We start from the raw sequence: 15,554 nt of genomic DNA, 5'->3' as shown, positions 1-15,554 counted from the left end.
AATGAATTCCGGGGTCCGGGCGTATATAGACCTCCAGATTTATAGGGGTCTGGGACTTGGATTAAACTGTCAGGCTCTCGTCCCTGCTAGCGAAGGAGAAAGAGAAAGACTCGAGGCAAAGACAGGGCAGACAGCCACAGACAGACAAACAGAGGCAAAGAAGCAAATATCCACAGTCAAAATGTCGCCGTTGGGTGATGTTGCCATGGTAACCGGCTCTCCCAGACACAATGCGAGGCGAGCGATACTGAAGGAAGCTTTACTGTGACCACTAGCATATAGAGGGGGGGGGATTCTCACACTAATGCTGGTAAGCCAGGGCCACAGCGAGCGCCGGGTTATCTTAATGATGATTCTAATATGCTCTAATGGAGGCGAGGAGGTATCAGCTCAGACCTACCCATTCCTCATTAAAATCCATCTGAAAGCTGACACACACACACCACACGCTCACACTCGCACACACAGAAACGAATACAAAAGATGATGGATACAAAATCCTTCAGCGTATATACAAAGACACAGCTTCATTTTAGTGAAAGTAAGAGGTATCAGACTTTTGGAGAAACAAATTGGCAATAACTTCAATAGCTTCTTTACTTCAAAACGGACGGCGACATGCTAGGATGTGTTCCTGTTCTAGAAACATAATGCAGAGTTACTGCGTGACAACTCTTTAAACTGCAGGCGTTCCAGCATCTTCAGACGGTCTGTCTAGCGGAGTGAATACGCTTTTGTGTATGCCATCAATTTAGATTACTTTTATAGATTACTTTTTTCACAAGTGTTACAGCAGCAGCCATTTTGAGCGTCGCGCAAGTAACACTCGGCGCCGACATGAATGCCTCGCTGACACATGTCACCTACGGGCTGCATGTAGCGAAATCACTGCCGTTTTTCAACGAATTCTGTCCCCTCGCCGCAAAACAACACAACTGTCAACCGGAGTTTCAAGCATATCAGCAAACTGCCAAATTCAGCATTGTTTTGTTCTTCTTTTCCCCGGGACACGGAACACACTTCCCCTGCAATCACATGCTGAGGAAAACAGTAGGCAAGCCACAGGCAGTCATGTGAAACAAATGCCATACGAGTGTCTGTGCAAAGAAAAAAAAAAAAAAAAAAAAAAAAAAAGTGCTGTCCTGAAGCCCTGCCCTGCAAACCTGAGCAGATGGTGTTAGTGAGTCAAGCAGGTTGGAGTGCAGCCCAGTGGTAGGGGGTGGCACCCCTCTCCCGTTAGTGCACCGGGGGGACAGGGACATTCCCTAGGGGGATGTTGGCAGGTCCGCTCACCAGATGACATCTCATCCCAGTATTGATCTTTTTATAGTTGTTCCTGTGGCCCTGCTTACTCAGGGGAATTGGGCCTTGTCCTGTGTGCACGTGCCTCACTTCGCTGTGATACGGCTTTGGGAGCTGGGGGGCTGGAGAGAGGAGGGACACGGGGACTGAGGTAGCAGACGGACAACAAGCCGCTGGGACTTTGTGGGGATGACTGATGTGTCCAGCGGGGAATCCGGGGTGAACACAGTGTCACTACACAGCTGTTCCTACCTCCGATATCCTTCACTTGTGACCCTGTTTGTCCCTGTGGAACATCTGGAGAGCTGGCACTGTTCTGGTCCTATGTGGCCTTTAAGTAGCCAGATGGCCCGGCTTGGAATGACTTGGACCAGTGTGGAATGACTTGGCCCCGAGTCGGACTAGGACTAGGTCGGTTGTCACCATCCAAGGAAAGCGCAGCGCCTCCTTGTGTTTAGCATGTCACACTCAAGTTGCAGCGCAGAAACCCTGCACGCATTCGCTATCAAATTCATTCAGTTGTAGAAGCAGTCTTTAAAGTCCCTCTCTTTGAAGCTTTTTAACCGCTTTTTAAACACACACCTGGCTAACTGCAAATGGGCCAAATAACTCCATGAATGAGACAAGGGCTCTAGAGAATATCCTCATGTGGCCTCTACCTGAAAGCTTAGCAGACTAATGGTATGCATGAAAATAAGTGTGTTACATAAATGACCTGCTCAGAGCTGACACAGATGCTAGTGTATACAACAGCCAGGGAAACAGAACCTGTATGCAAAACCCCTTTTCAGATTAGATACGAGAATATGCAAAACGTACCTGTGACAAGGAGATGTCATGGGCCAACAGAAGTTTAAGGCCACTGGGCGTTCTCATTTACTAGGCAAACACTGCGGTTTACTCCCTTCATGGCTTTGCCAACGCATAAACAGCCGGGGCACAGATAAAATAAGGACATGGACAGACAGATATTTAAATAAAGCGGCATATCTGCCCGAAAGACGTTGGAGGATGCAGAAGGTACGTGAGAGCGCACGCTGCCTTGATCCGTCTCCTGCTGGCTGTGGTTGACAGAATATTCTGCTGCTCTTGACGGTTGAGCTCACAATGATTTGGTTTTTGTACCTCTCTAGACAAGCAATCTGCACACAGCCAAGGCTTAGCTCACGAGTGAGTGACTGAGGAAGATGGCTATAACAGATACTGGCAGAAGGCAGGAAACCGCACTCTTGCCAATCAACACTTCATTGCCGCGAGGTATTCAGTCATAAAAAAAAAAGGCGGGGTGATTTCAACAAAACCATTTTGTACGAGAGGAACAGAAGGACTGAGCAGCGTTGAATCATTATCCTAATAATAAAATCATAGGAGAAATTTGCGACGCCTTGCGTTTCCTCACACTATTTATCTGCCTCGAGCATCTCCAAGCTGGTAACAAGGGGAGCCAAGGCAATGTTTTTGCAAATCACTCAAAAATGTTAAATGTTCTGTGGGAGTGGACGAGGGAGGAAGACGGCCAAGATAGCTAAAGAGTGGGGACAGCTGGCACGTTTCAATTATTTCTCTCTGTCTCTTTGCTGCAGCTGACAAACGAGTGTATGGCACCAGAATGGGGATGGGTGTTAAGCTTGTAACACGTTTACAGTCATAGCCCAGGCATAAATCGGGAACCTAATGTTCATTTCAGAGAGCTGGCAGCTCAAGCTGAGGGATGAATCAGTTTTTCCAGTGCACATCAGATCTCAATTCAAACTCAAGCCATATGGTGCAGGACACATATGCCAGTCATCCCTCATGGTACATATGCCATTATGGATAGGAGGCAAGTGATGGAGAACACAGCTTTAAATGGGAAAGAAAAGATTGAGAGGGAGAGAGGAAACTGCAGAGGTCTAGCTGTTGATGGTCCAAATTATTTTCTTTTTTCATGCATGGTCCAGTGGTGCTGCATAAGCAGTGTTAACCCGTCATTAACCTCTGGCTATTAAGTATTGCAAACAAGCAAGATGCCTCCACACTCACACATCCTTGTTCTTCCTTTGGAAGTCGGAGGCCCACCCCCCTGCTGAATTGTTTCTAACAGACCTCATGTGCTGTGGGACAGCCGTCGGTCTCAGCTTCTTATGAACACAGTCGGGTCGTCTGAGGTCAGTGCCACTGGGCTGTCCCAAATAAAAGGACGCACATCTTGGAAGTTCCAACAGAAAGGCTCAAGTCTAATGGCTCCTCTGACGCGGCCCACCCTGCCAGCCTGGAATTTGACCCCTTTCACCATCACTGACCCATCAACAACCCTGACGACCTTTTATTTTCCAGAGGCCTCAGCGTGCGGAGAGAGGGAGGGGTGCTCTGAACTTTAAGGATGGAAAGGATTGAAAAGAAAAGGAGCCTTCAGGAATTATTTGTGCAATGCTGCAAGCACTAGCCTTATCATTTCATTAATTAGCATGACACGCCCGCCTGATGGACTTGAACGCCGCAGCGGCAGCTGTCTCAAATGATTATAGCAGTGGACGTGGTGCTGCAATTATCGAGGTGACTGGAGACAACGCCTGCCACTTCTAATAAAGGACTTAACTCCTGCTTCCCACATCACAGCACAGCGGTGGGAGGACAGTGGCAGCCTCCCTGCGTCTCCCATACCTTTAAGACCTTTTCAGAATCTCTTCATGTGCTGCTGTAGAGCTCAGTGTGGGCTGTAGTTCTTGAGCAGCGTGTCAGCTTTACTTAAGCTCGCCTAACGCCTGAACAGTATCACTTTGGTGCCCCACAGGAAAGCATCCTCTATTAGCCCACCAGCTGGCTCACAATCCACAGAAAATGGAAGAAAGGGAGGAATGAAAGAGAGAGAGAGAGGGAGAAAGAATGTAAGAGACACAAAGACGGGGAGATTTTGCCAGGAAGCTTCAAGTCCAAGCAGAAATGGAGGGAGTGAGTGCTCAGCAATGTAAACAACAGCACTGCTTTCCAGCCTCATTTCATGTATGAACATGCATGAAGCCCACATGCTTCTAAGTGGATATAATATTATCTTTCAGTGCCGTACTGATTACTTCTCAATGGGATGGAAATGGCAGGGTGAAAATCCTTCAACAAATCTTAAGTGGCATGACAGTAGGCTGAAAGAGCCTGCATGTTTTTCTTCTCCTCCTCCTCCTCCAGCTCCATTTTCACTCCCCACTCTGAAAGCAAAGAAACAACTGGAAGCTGACAGCTTCTAAACGTTCGCCATACCTCATTCACTGTTTTGACATACGCAGCCGTTGCAGTTTAGTGCAATGAATGGGGTAGGACAAAACACCGTTGACGACGTATCGCATTTCCTCAAGTGTTTTACAGATACAGGTGGTTTATCTGCGCGAGTATCGCAAGCTGCGGCTTTGGCCGAGACGTTGCCCGAGCTACACACCTGCTTCATGCAAATACAGCGGCCATTTTCAAAATGTCAAATAATGCCCGGGGCAGGTAGCGTTGTCAACAGGTGGTATTCTATTGCTGGCAGCGTGCTTAAACAAATATCTCTGCGTCAACATCTACCGGACATCATCAGTCAGCCAGCCCCGTTCTTTGTCTTAGTCATGTTTTCATGTCGGAGCCGTCATTACAGGCCAGGGCTTCTGTTCTTCACGACGACGATCAAAGGCAATGGTCATGTCTGTAATAATTCAAGAGTCTGTCAACTGTGCACTCTACGTTACTGCATGCCACAGGAATTCCAAGCTAAAGCCATCAGTGCTACCAACAGCACCAACGCACATTCTTTAAATAATACAACATCAAAACAACACCTTTCAAATGGGATTTTTTCTTGGAACCACACCCAAAAAACGAAGGATACCATCGATTAAATAAAGATTTTTCTTATTCATGAAGCTCAAATCAGCAAATATTACACACCAAATGTAATTAGTGTACCTAGTCTTTTTTTTAACATACTCTCTAGCCAGTTGTAGAGCGAATGATTGGATATATGTCAAACTTCCTTCACAGGAAGGGTGGATGTGAAGGTCTTAGCTTACTGTTCGTCTAAAGATAGCACCCCCATGCACATTAAAGTGCTTGAGCTTAAGTTTCACATATCTGCAGGCCCCCGGGAGAAACACACTGTCCAGTATAGGGCCGCCGATGTAATCAATGCCACTTTCTATAGGAGGACACTGCCGCTGAGCTGCTCCTGGGGTGCTGCTGCGTAATTAGGCTCGCAGATGGAGACACAGCAGCTGCTGAAGGCTAGACTAGGTCTGCCATTTTAGCCCTGCTACATGCCACAGGAGTTGTGTTCTTACAAGCTACAAGCCCCGTTTTTTTTCTACGGCTGGTGATACCTGAAAATGAGGCCTTCAAAAAAAAAACCCCAAAACAAAACAAAAAAAACTTGCTACAGCCTTGTTTTCTTTTTTTGGGGCGTCGATGAATTACATGTCAAGGCTGATGACACACTTAGAGGGCTGAGGCAGAGATGTTTGAAATAGCCCTCATACAGAGCTTAGTTAGACAAACACACTCTTCTTAAAAGCACTCCCCTCGCTCACCCAACCGCCATGTTCTCCACTGCCGTAAGAAGAGAGACAATTGGAGGGTGTATCAGGTTTGCAAACATTCGCTGTCCTCCCGTCCGCCTCATTCATCATTCTTGATTAGAGGGAGAGAGCATGACCGAGAGAGAGGGATAAAGTGACCCAGACTGGGGCGAAAGAGGAAGACAGAGGTTAGTTAATAAGGCAGATGAAAGGGGCGAGGGAGCAGAGGGTACGGAGGGTGTCAAATAAACTAATGGAGACAAGGTCTGGATCCTGACCTGCAGTGCTGCTACTAACTTAAACCCACAACCGTTTGCTCCCATCTCTGCACAGCCCAAGCCAGACACGCAAGCAGGCAGCTATATACACACACGCACACCCACTAGGGTACGAGTCTGGCCTCCTTTAGCCGTGGCGGACAAGGAACATTAACAACTGCCTGCACGTTTTCAGGACTGTTATAAGCTGCAGCATTTCACTCTGGTGTTCCAAGTGCGGCGAGTGAAGAATTGATTTGTTTGGAGTGTGAAGGCGGCGTGTCAGTTTGGGGAAATGTGTGAATGTGAGTATGTCTGCGAGGAGAGGGGGGGGTGCACGGTGAAACGGGAGCGAAATTGGACTCTGAAACCAGCCAAATCATTTGTGAGATGAAACAGACTACACCAAGAAAAAAAAAAAAAAAAAAAAAAAAAAGGGGGGAGGGAGGGGAAACACAACAAAACAACACAAGGCCCCAGAAAGGTGTCGAGCGAGGCTGGCTGGTACAAAAGCCAAAGGAAAGAAAAAAAAAAATACTGAACATACTGAAACAAAACAAACACACTTTCCTTCTCTCTGCTCGACATATTCCAGACCGCGTATGACAAAAACAACGCCGAAAGAGTTAGAGGAATCAAAATCAAAACCGGCAAGTGTGTCTGACTGTTTCACGAATCCATGTCGAAGCGGAGGCTCCACGCCACATCAAGCCCTGTAAATTCTCCTGAAAGCCTCACCTCTCCCTTTAGCAGCCAGCGCTTAGATTATTGTGTGCAACTAAAAGGTAAGTGCTGGGAGTGTCACACTTGAGAGTGTGTTTTAAGCACCATAAAGTATCAAGACCCAGATGGCTCATCCTCCCTGAAAAACATGTCCACTCCAGCACGGCTCCAGTGGCACCTGCTACCAGGATTAGGTCAGTGCTACACCAAACCAGCACACTAATAGAGTGTGCCACAGCTGATAAGGGGCCCGAGGCACTTCAACACTTGCCCTGCGCATAACAGTTGATGAGTCAATACCTGTATCATTAGCGACAGTGATAGCCATATATTGATTATCCCCCACTAAAAAATAAGCTGTGAGCAGCTGTGATTTGGATGCAATTTGTCACAGTTAACAGATGTGACGTAAAGACCTGTTAATTGGTTATTTTGACATCTCTGTAGCAGTAATTTCAAAGGAAATACCTCACCTTAGGTTGTTAATGCAGGACTAGAACATTACTGAAAACAATAAAACTTTCACAAAGTTACACAAAATCATATATGAGTTTAACCCTGGTCAACGCTGCTGTTAGTGCTCTACACATGTCTCCATGGCTCCTGTGACACTGGAACGCTCTCTCTTGCTCCTTACCAAAGCAAACAGCAGTAAAATCCCAGTCCTGCTGCTCACCCCTCAACACAGCAGCACTAACCCAACAGCCAGGGAGGTTGGAGCTCACGCTCTGCTGAATGGGGTATTACAGTCAGTCAGTGACCATTAGGGGCCCCACCACCAGGGCCCAGTGCAGGGAATTCACCGGTAGCCAAACACAACAGCCAAACAGATGACCGCTTGAAATCTCGAGACCACACTGTGCGTGTTCCTTTTTTTTTTTTTAAATAAACCGCCGCTGAAACGGCCGAAATGCATGGCCCTCTTTCTCAGCCGAATGATGGCCTGTCTGTTAACAAACATGGGAACGATTAACGTTGCTCAAAAACGGTGAAACGCCGAAACAAGACCGAACAAGAGCCCTTTCCCAGCAGTGCGTGTCAGGTAACGTCTTTCACCATGTGCCGAGTTCAAAGCTAATAGCACGGCTCTGCCGCATTCTGCTCCAAACCCAGCCCTCTGTCAGACCCACCCTACCAGTCCAAGCCTGTGGTATTGCTCGTAGACAGAGTGGCTCTGATAAGCCACTAACAGAAACATGGATACCAATATGGTACCACTGGAAAGGTAAAGGGCTCATAAATACTGAACAAACATCAGAGAAAGACCACCCATCTGGAAATGCTTGGAAAATGCTTTACTTCTGTTTGATTTGGGACTTGTTTCCAGGGTTCATCTCCTTTTTCCCCCTGAATACTCTGGCACATTCTTCTGATACTTGGATGTCCTTGTCTGTCATGGAATCTGAGGCATTTTACATTCGTTCTGTTCCTGGCGATGGATTTTCCATCTTTGTAAGCCTGTGTGAACTGCTTCCCAAAATGTCCAATCCATTACAAGCATGTTTGTAATATCCATCTAGGCTGACGACTGTCCCCTTGCCAGCGATTCGACATTATCCAAGCGCTGTGTTTGGCCACAGTCGCCTACCATCTGGCTTTGTCAACGAGCGTCACAGCCTCATCTGCAAACAACATTGGCTCTGAACCTCTCAACACAGATGAGCTTAAAACTCACATAGCGAGGAGCAGGGATCTTCAAAACAAACCCGGGGTAGGGGGAAAACCCCACTCTGGCTGGCAGAGCGACTGGAGCTGGGAATAAAGGATTAAAAGCAAGAAAACCTGCAAGTGATCACAGCCGACACGCTTTACATTTCAGGCCTGACAGTTGTGATAAGACGCTGGTCATGTATTCTCATAAGTAAACAATGAAAATACCTTCCATAATGCACTTGGCTGTGTTTTCATTGGGGTAGGAGGAGGATTAAGATTAAAAAGATGTGATGAGAGCTGCTACTCTCTCGAGTTATCCTCTCTAAATTCTTCCCTTTCTCTAAAATACAAAACAACAACAACAACAACAACAAGGTGCTTACATTCGTCTCATCCAAAGCTGCCTCTGTGTTTATATAGTACTCCACCTGATTTTCAAAAGTTGGTCAGTGGACCGCAAAGCTGCTTATTTGTGAGCGCTTCTGATTTCCTCACTCAGAGGGGAAGCACCAGCTCGCTACACAGGTTTAAGACCTTGTGAACTAAACCTAGCCCACAGTAAAATCACTACTAAGAAGTGCTCGTGCCAACTTCCTTCTTAATAGTAATATTCAAATCAAGTTTAATAATAATAAAAAATATATATTTTAATATCTCAACTGTACATCAGGCAGAGCAAAAATGAATATACTCTTTTGTCTAGTATGGAGTGCAGGTTGATGGCAGAGTAGGTGATCCCTATTTTAGTGCTTGAGGTTATTCACTTTGACTTCATCAGAAACACTGACTCTCCTGTGTATGCCAACCTGTTCTGGACAGTAAGACAAAAGCATAGCTGAGAGATGACACGCCCAAGCACGCCATCCAAAACGCTGATAACATCCCTGAGAAACTTATCCGAAAAGTCCCTCGTGACTTTTAGTGATTTTGTAATCGCTCCCTCCCCACAGCTAAAGCCGAATCCATATTCGGTCAATGAACACAGAACCGCACAATGGAGCCTAATCACAGCTTTCAATGTGACTCCAATTTTCCGTCACAATAGCTGATCACGACCCTCGGTCGCGCTGACACTGATGACAGGGAACGATAGCAGGGACTGACAGGTGCCAAGCGTCCTTACATGTCCGGGCTAACGCAGACAGCGGAGACAAATACATAAACCATCTAACAGAGTTTCTGTTCCAGGAATTAAACCCGACCGGCAGTGACCAAATGCTCTAAACGGGAGGGCGAAGTTAATATTTCATGCACGCTAGGCCCTTTGCACAAAACAGGCGCTTTTCTAATCGACATAATAGTGCTGTGAGCCAGGCTGAAAGAGCGCACAGGGGGTTAACATGACATATTAGCGATGACTTTACAAGCCAGTTAATTGCCATGCATAGAAAATTAGGTCCGTCTTGGAAAGCAGGTGGCATGAAAAAGCTGGTGCCGTTTGACATCACTTCCTGAATCACACAAAACCAAACAATTTATTCTAGTCAGCTTTTCAGCGTGCTAGTCCACAGCGGGGTTGTGGGTAATGCGGCGTGGCCCTTTGACTACCTGCCACTCTACATAAATAGTACATGACGATGTAATCGTAATTTAAAAAGCTATAAATATTGAAGAAGAATTAAAATAATTTATGGAACACCACAGTGCGACAGGATGGCTGTGAGTGTATGTGTGTGCGGGAGCGTTTTGTCTCCTTTCACTTCTCTCCGCGGCGCATGTTGAACGATGGGCAGCAGCGGTGCAAGCTGGGAATTCTGTAATTGCTTTTTCTGTCCCCGAAGCAGGCCTTCCTGCTTTAAATCAAAAAAGGCAATCTCTGTCAGTAATGGCTCAATTAATAATTAAACACGTGTCTTATCTCCGCTGAGCTCCCCCTATTTATTTTCATCTTTCCGACAAGGATGGCTGCACAAACAGCATTAGCACTATCAATAAAGGGAGAATTAATATCAGCTCCTTTCTCCAAAAACAAATCACTGCACTCATAAGCTGTCCTATAGCTGTGAACTGTAATAACGCAAAGATTAATAAAGAAATGTTTTGTTTTTTTTTGCAAGTATTTTGTCTCCCTGAAGAAAGACCTGCTTTCTGTATTCTGCTCTAAGTTTGTAATATAATAATAACCTTTTAAAACGCAGCAGTGGACTTACAAATTCGCCAAGGATGCAATGTTAGAAACAAGAGGGATGGTTTCTTTTACATGTATGCATTCTAAACTACTTCCACTTCCTAAATGCAGCCGTCACATGAGTGGCAAAAACACCACAATTTGAAAATAAATGCTGCGTCAATATAGGAACATTGGTCTTTCTGATAAAAGCAGCGTTTCCTGTCTGGGATTTATCAAACAAATCAACCTCCATCAGGCTTAGATTCCACAGCGGCGGAGGCTGCTTTCAATTTTTGCTAATCTGGCAGCGTGTAGCCTTTGCACCCCTTATGTTTTCCCAACGTCATGCCCACCACGCAGTCATTTAGCCTGCCTGCCAGCCAGACGCTCTCTCCATCTACCTCCAGTCTATCCTGATTCAGCGGCTGCGGAAAGCTGATTAGTTGGTCAGAGGGTCAACCTCCATTCATTATTTAATGGGTGAGAGGCTGCAAACAGTCGGGCTGGCCTCAGAGGTTAGTGATACATTACACTGACCTGGCCAGAGGAGAGCTGCCCGGCCGAATACAAACATGCTCTCTCATCTACTCCACTACGCCTGAGCCGCCCTCAATCACCCTGCCCCTGACCTTGCTACTCCCTCTCCAATCACCGCACTTCCGCCCTTCTCCGGCATTCAGAATCCAGCAGGTGCGATGGGATTTAATTTTTATGTAATGTTCCAGTGCAGGAGCAGCCCTGAAGCTCTGCACAGCCCAGGTAACGGAAAGGGAGGAGGAGGAGGAGGAGGAGGAGAAGACGGCAGAGGCGGCCATAGCTCTTTTATTGACATGCAGAAAACAGCAGCGGTGGAACAAAGGCCACTCAGCACCTATTGAGAGAGCAGGCCTGCAGACAGGGTGGTTGATTAGCGATTCGACACAGGGACCCTGGACTGTGTAGCACATAATGAGAGCTTAGGGAGCGAGCCATGAGCCGATGGGGGAAGGAGGTATGGCGGAGGCGGGCTGACGACAGAAGAGGGGAGAGGCGGGGTTCAACCATAAGGAATTGATTTCCCACAATAGCAGATGGATATATGAGTAAAAAGGCTTCATAGAAAAAAAAAAAAAAAGCAATATGTATGGGTAGATCCTAAATCCTTAAGCTACAGCACTGGTAATGTGTTTATATATAAACAGTTAGAGGATAAGCCCTAAATCCACTGCCAAGCTAAATGGTTTATGCATCTTTTTTGTTTGTTTACTTCCAAGTCAATTAAGCAAATTGGTCCAACATCCCTGACGAGCAGGAGATCTAAAGTGAGAGATTTTTGCATTCATGTCCAAAAGCTTTTTATCTCCCTGAACACTACAGTAACCTCATCTTCACCTTTCACGTAGCCTCAGAGGGATGCTAACAGAGTCAGATGTGCTCGATGGCCGTTGTGTGTGCTCCCTGTCCCCCCCCTTCTTTTCGTCTGCATGCTCTCTTCTTCCTTTGTTCCACTGGTCTAATCCAGTATGTGTGGGCCGGTAAGTTTAATGGAAACAATTTATTAAGTCCGGCTTAAAATGCCATCTGCAGCTAAGCCTCCCAAAGCCGCTAAGCTCCTGGTTTCGCCCTGGAGCTTGCTGTGTTCACGCTTACTGTAATGCTCTGTTTAAAATGAGCACAACGGGTCAAAATTAATCAGGATTACAAGGGCACAAATCCACTTCAGAAATGGGTTTTCTCCCAATCTTTCTCTTTCTATCCCACAATGCACCAGGTTCCTCCGGTAGACGCCGCGCCGCACGGGTTTACCCTCACACCCAGGCAGGTAGCAGCAGGCAGAGACAACAAAACCTTAGAGAGGGCAGGACGAGCAAAAGATGGCGCCGAGACCAAACCTCCTGCTTCCAAACCCACAGATGCAACATTCAACATAGTCAGTGCAGATTCCTACGGCTTCTCCTCAGATATTTCTAGCCGCTGACAGCTGGGTGATAACTCCCTACCACTTCCATAGGCCCAGCGTTGTGAAATGTCATAAGAAGGCCTACCAGGGAAGTGTTTATCTGTGCTCTGTAGAGGTGCCCCGCTCATGCTCAGCAGCTACATTTAGCTTCTCATTCGCCTTCGAGCAAGTGACAACGGTAAACTCTGACCCGCAATCCAATAAGGGTAGCCCTGAGTGGAGCACGAGTCTTCTCTGTGCTTTTACTTAAACACGCCATCCTCCAGGAAATCGATAACTTGCAGGAGGTTTAGGACAGGAAATAAACAAAAACCAATAGCTGTTAGATAATGCCTGCCCTCTGCTGTATCTTCCTACATCATAACCACCAACACAGACAGACATTCAGCAGAACTTGTGATAGCTCTTGGGTAACAACACCCGAAGAGAATTGCTCACTCTGTGCTGTGCTATTACAGATACTATTAGTTTGTGCTATTATCAGTACTGTCGGCTTGCATCTATAACAGGCTGTCAACAGCCTGGCAGTGTAGAAATGATGAAAAGTAAATATGAGAGAAAGAAAGCAAGGGTGTCTGGGTTTTGCCCAAAACCCTGTTCTGTGTGCATAATTACAGTGCTCTGCCGTCACTGATTACAATGTTGGTCTTTTCTCTCCTCTATTAACCCTGAACCGTTTCATTAGCATGACAGACTGCGGGCCTGTGTACAATTTGGACTTAACCTCAACTGTTTGTACCCGTAAGTGCTCACCAAAATAAAGTTCAGAGAGGGGAGCACCACGTTGAAAAGCAAGGGAGATGTAAAAGTAAAATAAGCATTCATTATCTGGTGGACTGTACAAGCTAAACATCATCGCAGCATTATATATTTATGTGTGCCATAATGTTTGCGTTTTGTGTGTGTGTGTGTGTGTCTGTTTCAGAGTCTCCCAGCCAGCAGCTCGACAGGCCTGGTGATCAGAGGGAAGCGGGCTTTTCATCAGTCCCACAGGACCGTGAGCGAGACCGGTAATGGGACACATACGCTGCATTCTAAACCAGAGGAAAACAGCCTGTGGGCTGCTCTGTATTACACACACATTATTCACACAGAAAAACTAGTGTAGGGCTAAAACAAACACTGTCCTAGAATCCATTACAGCTCCAAACAACAACATTAGAATGGGAGATGAGAGCCGTCTGGCAGCTCTGCAATTGTGGCGTGATAACTTCTTGCTCGTCGTCACAAAATCACCTCATCAAACCGCTGATTTATTTGCTGCCTCACCCTTTCTAACCCCTAATTCTAATCCGGTGCCCTTCTTCTAAGTCGCCCAAACAGGATCTGGTCGATCTGTGTGATAATCAGGAAAGACTCTGATTGGATTGTCTGGATGTAATTCCGGGGCCCTAATCCTCAGCCCTGCATTCGCGCTGGATGCAGATACGCAGGGAACTTCCCTCAGCGGCTGCAGTGCAAAAGTATAAAAAGACAATGGCCGCTAATGTGCCCGTACTATCAGTTCTCCGTGGCAGAGTGTGCTTATATGCAGCTGCGTTCCATACAAGCATGCGGGGGAAAATAAGTCAACACCCTGACAGATGACAACAGCGGTAGTTCAACAGCCCGGCGGAGAATAGATGGAGTTGGACGCGGTCTAGTTGTTTTCTAAACCATGCAAGTCTGGAAGTCATTGTCATTGTGAATGCGAGGGCCAACACTGGTCACAGGTCATCTACATCACACAGCCAGCAGGCCTGGTTTCTCTCCTGCTTGTCAGCCGTGCTTTTCCACTCGGCAGTCGAAGCTGCTGCGCTAAACCAAGCAACACCTTTCTGTGTTGTCGAGACGGAATCTAGCGTTTGGACTGCATTCGCTAATGTGGAGCTAAATGAAACACTCTAGTTTGTGATTAATATAAGAGCTGTGGGGCAATGTTACAAGTAAAATAAAAGCTAAAAACAAAACGAGACTTTCAAGACTTTTTCCAACAGATATTGGACCCAAGAGTAAACATATCTACCATTTTTAACATTTCAGTTGTGGCATGATGATCTATATGTCTTCTCTGCAGATATACCCTCCTCATAAGGCATTAGTTTACACTGTTCCGCAGATCCACCTCCCTCTCCCTTAGCTTGTGTTAATGGCCTCCCTCCTGGTTCCTGCCCTGAGGGGACACGGTCTGCATGCTGCTGTCTGTCACTAGTAGGCTGATCGCGCCTGTCCTCACTTCCCCGCCTCCCTACATCCACAGTTTGACACCTATCTCCCTGCTCTGACCTGCCAGGCATCATCGCATGTAGTAAATTTACAGGTGCAGCCGACATTCTTTGCCTGGAAGGTGTGTCAGGCATGCAAATACTTTACGCCCACGCACCGCATGCACACAAGCGCAGAAATCCGTAAGATTGTGCGAAATCACGCATGATCATGCTGTACAAAAGCAAAAGCTATATAATCCACATATGGGCCTATGTGAATGCACACACACAGACTTTGTGTTGTCTGGGGGGCTGACAAAGCTCTTTCTCTCTTTCCTTTGGCATCCATTATGGTCCAGGCCTGCTGTCAGAGAGCTTGTATTGCCTGAGGGGAAGTTCCCATTTGTGGGAGCATGTGGCAGGGAGGCTCTAAATCCCCTCTAATGAACCAATATGTAGGAGGGCTAAGCCTTTGGCGGGGTCGTCCAAGAAACGCCACTCTGCACCCAGGCAAAAATGTATGCATATGTAGTCACCAGACCTTGTTTATGTCTGCTGACATTTAAATCTGAATGGAAGCTGCAGGATTAGAGAGGGGGAGAACCGGACTCATTTGCAAAACCCGGTAGTTGTTATGTGTATGAATGAGGCAGAGGAGGAAAAGGGCTGCAAGGGTGGAGGTGAAAACAGAACAGGGATCTTACCTTTGGGTGTGGTGGGGGAAAAGAGCTTCTCCGATCCTACATCAGACACCTAGAAAAACAAGAAGGCAGCGCTTTAGTGGATTTGTCAGATTAGTCGAATCAGTGACAAACTGCAGTCAATCCTATTAAAAACTGACTCATATAATTTAAGGTAATTCAT

The 15,554-nt window shown here is 46.6% G+C and overlaps 1 protein-coding gene across 11 annotated transcripts in view; it reads right to left on the bottom strand.

Annotated features, from left to right (window-relative positions):
• The window catches only part of fbrsl1 (fibrosin-like 1), a 255,188-nt gene that overhangs the window by 17,840 nt on the left and 221,794 nt on the right, over nt 1–15,554 (bottom strand). For all 11 annotated transcript variants that reach the window (XM_047591773.1, XM_047591768.1, XM_047591770.1 and 8 more), the window contains one exon: nt 15,395–15,443. In XM_047591773.1, the coding sequence (XP_047447729.1) occupies nt 15,395–15,443 (49 nt within the window). The remainder of the gene's footprint in view (nt 1–15,394; nt 15,444–15,554) is intronic.

Source organism: Mugil cephalus, chromosome 8, assembly GCF_022458985.1.
Source record: "Mugil cephalus isolate CIBA_MC_2020 chromosome 8, CIBA_Mcephalus_1.1, whole genome shotgun sequence".
In the NCBI taxonomy this organism is placed as follows: domain Eukaryota; kingdom Metazoa; phylum Chordata; class Actinopteri; order Mugiliformes; family Mugilidae; genus Mugil; species Mugil cephalus.
The sequence above is the reverse complement of the archived record's forward strand: the minus strand, read 5'-3'. Positions and strand labels throughout refer to the sequence as shown.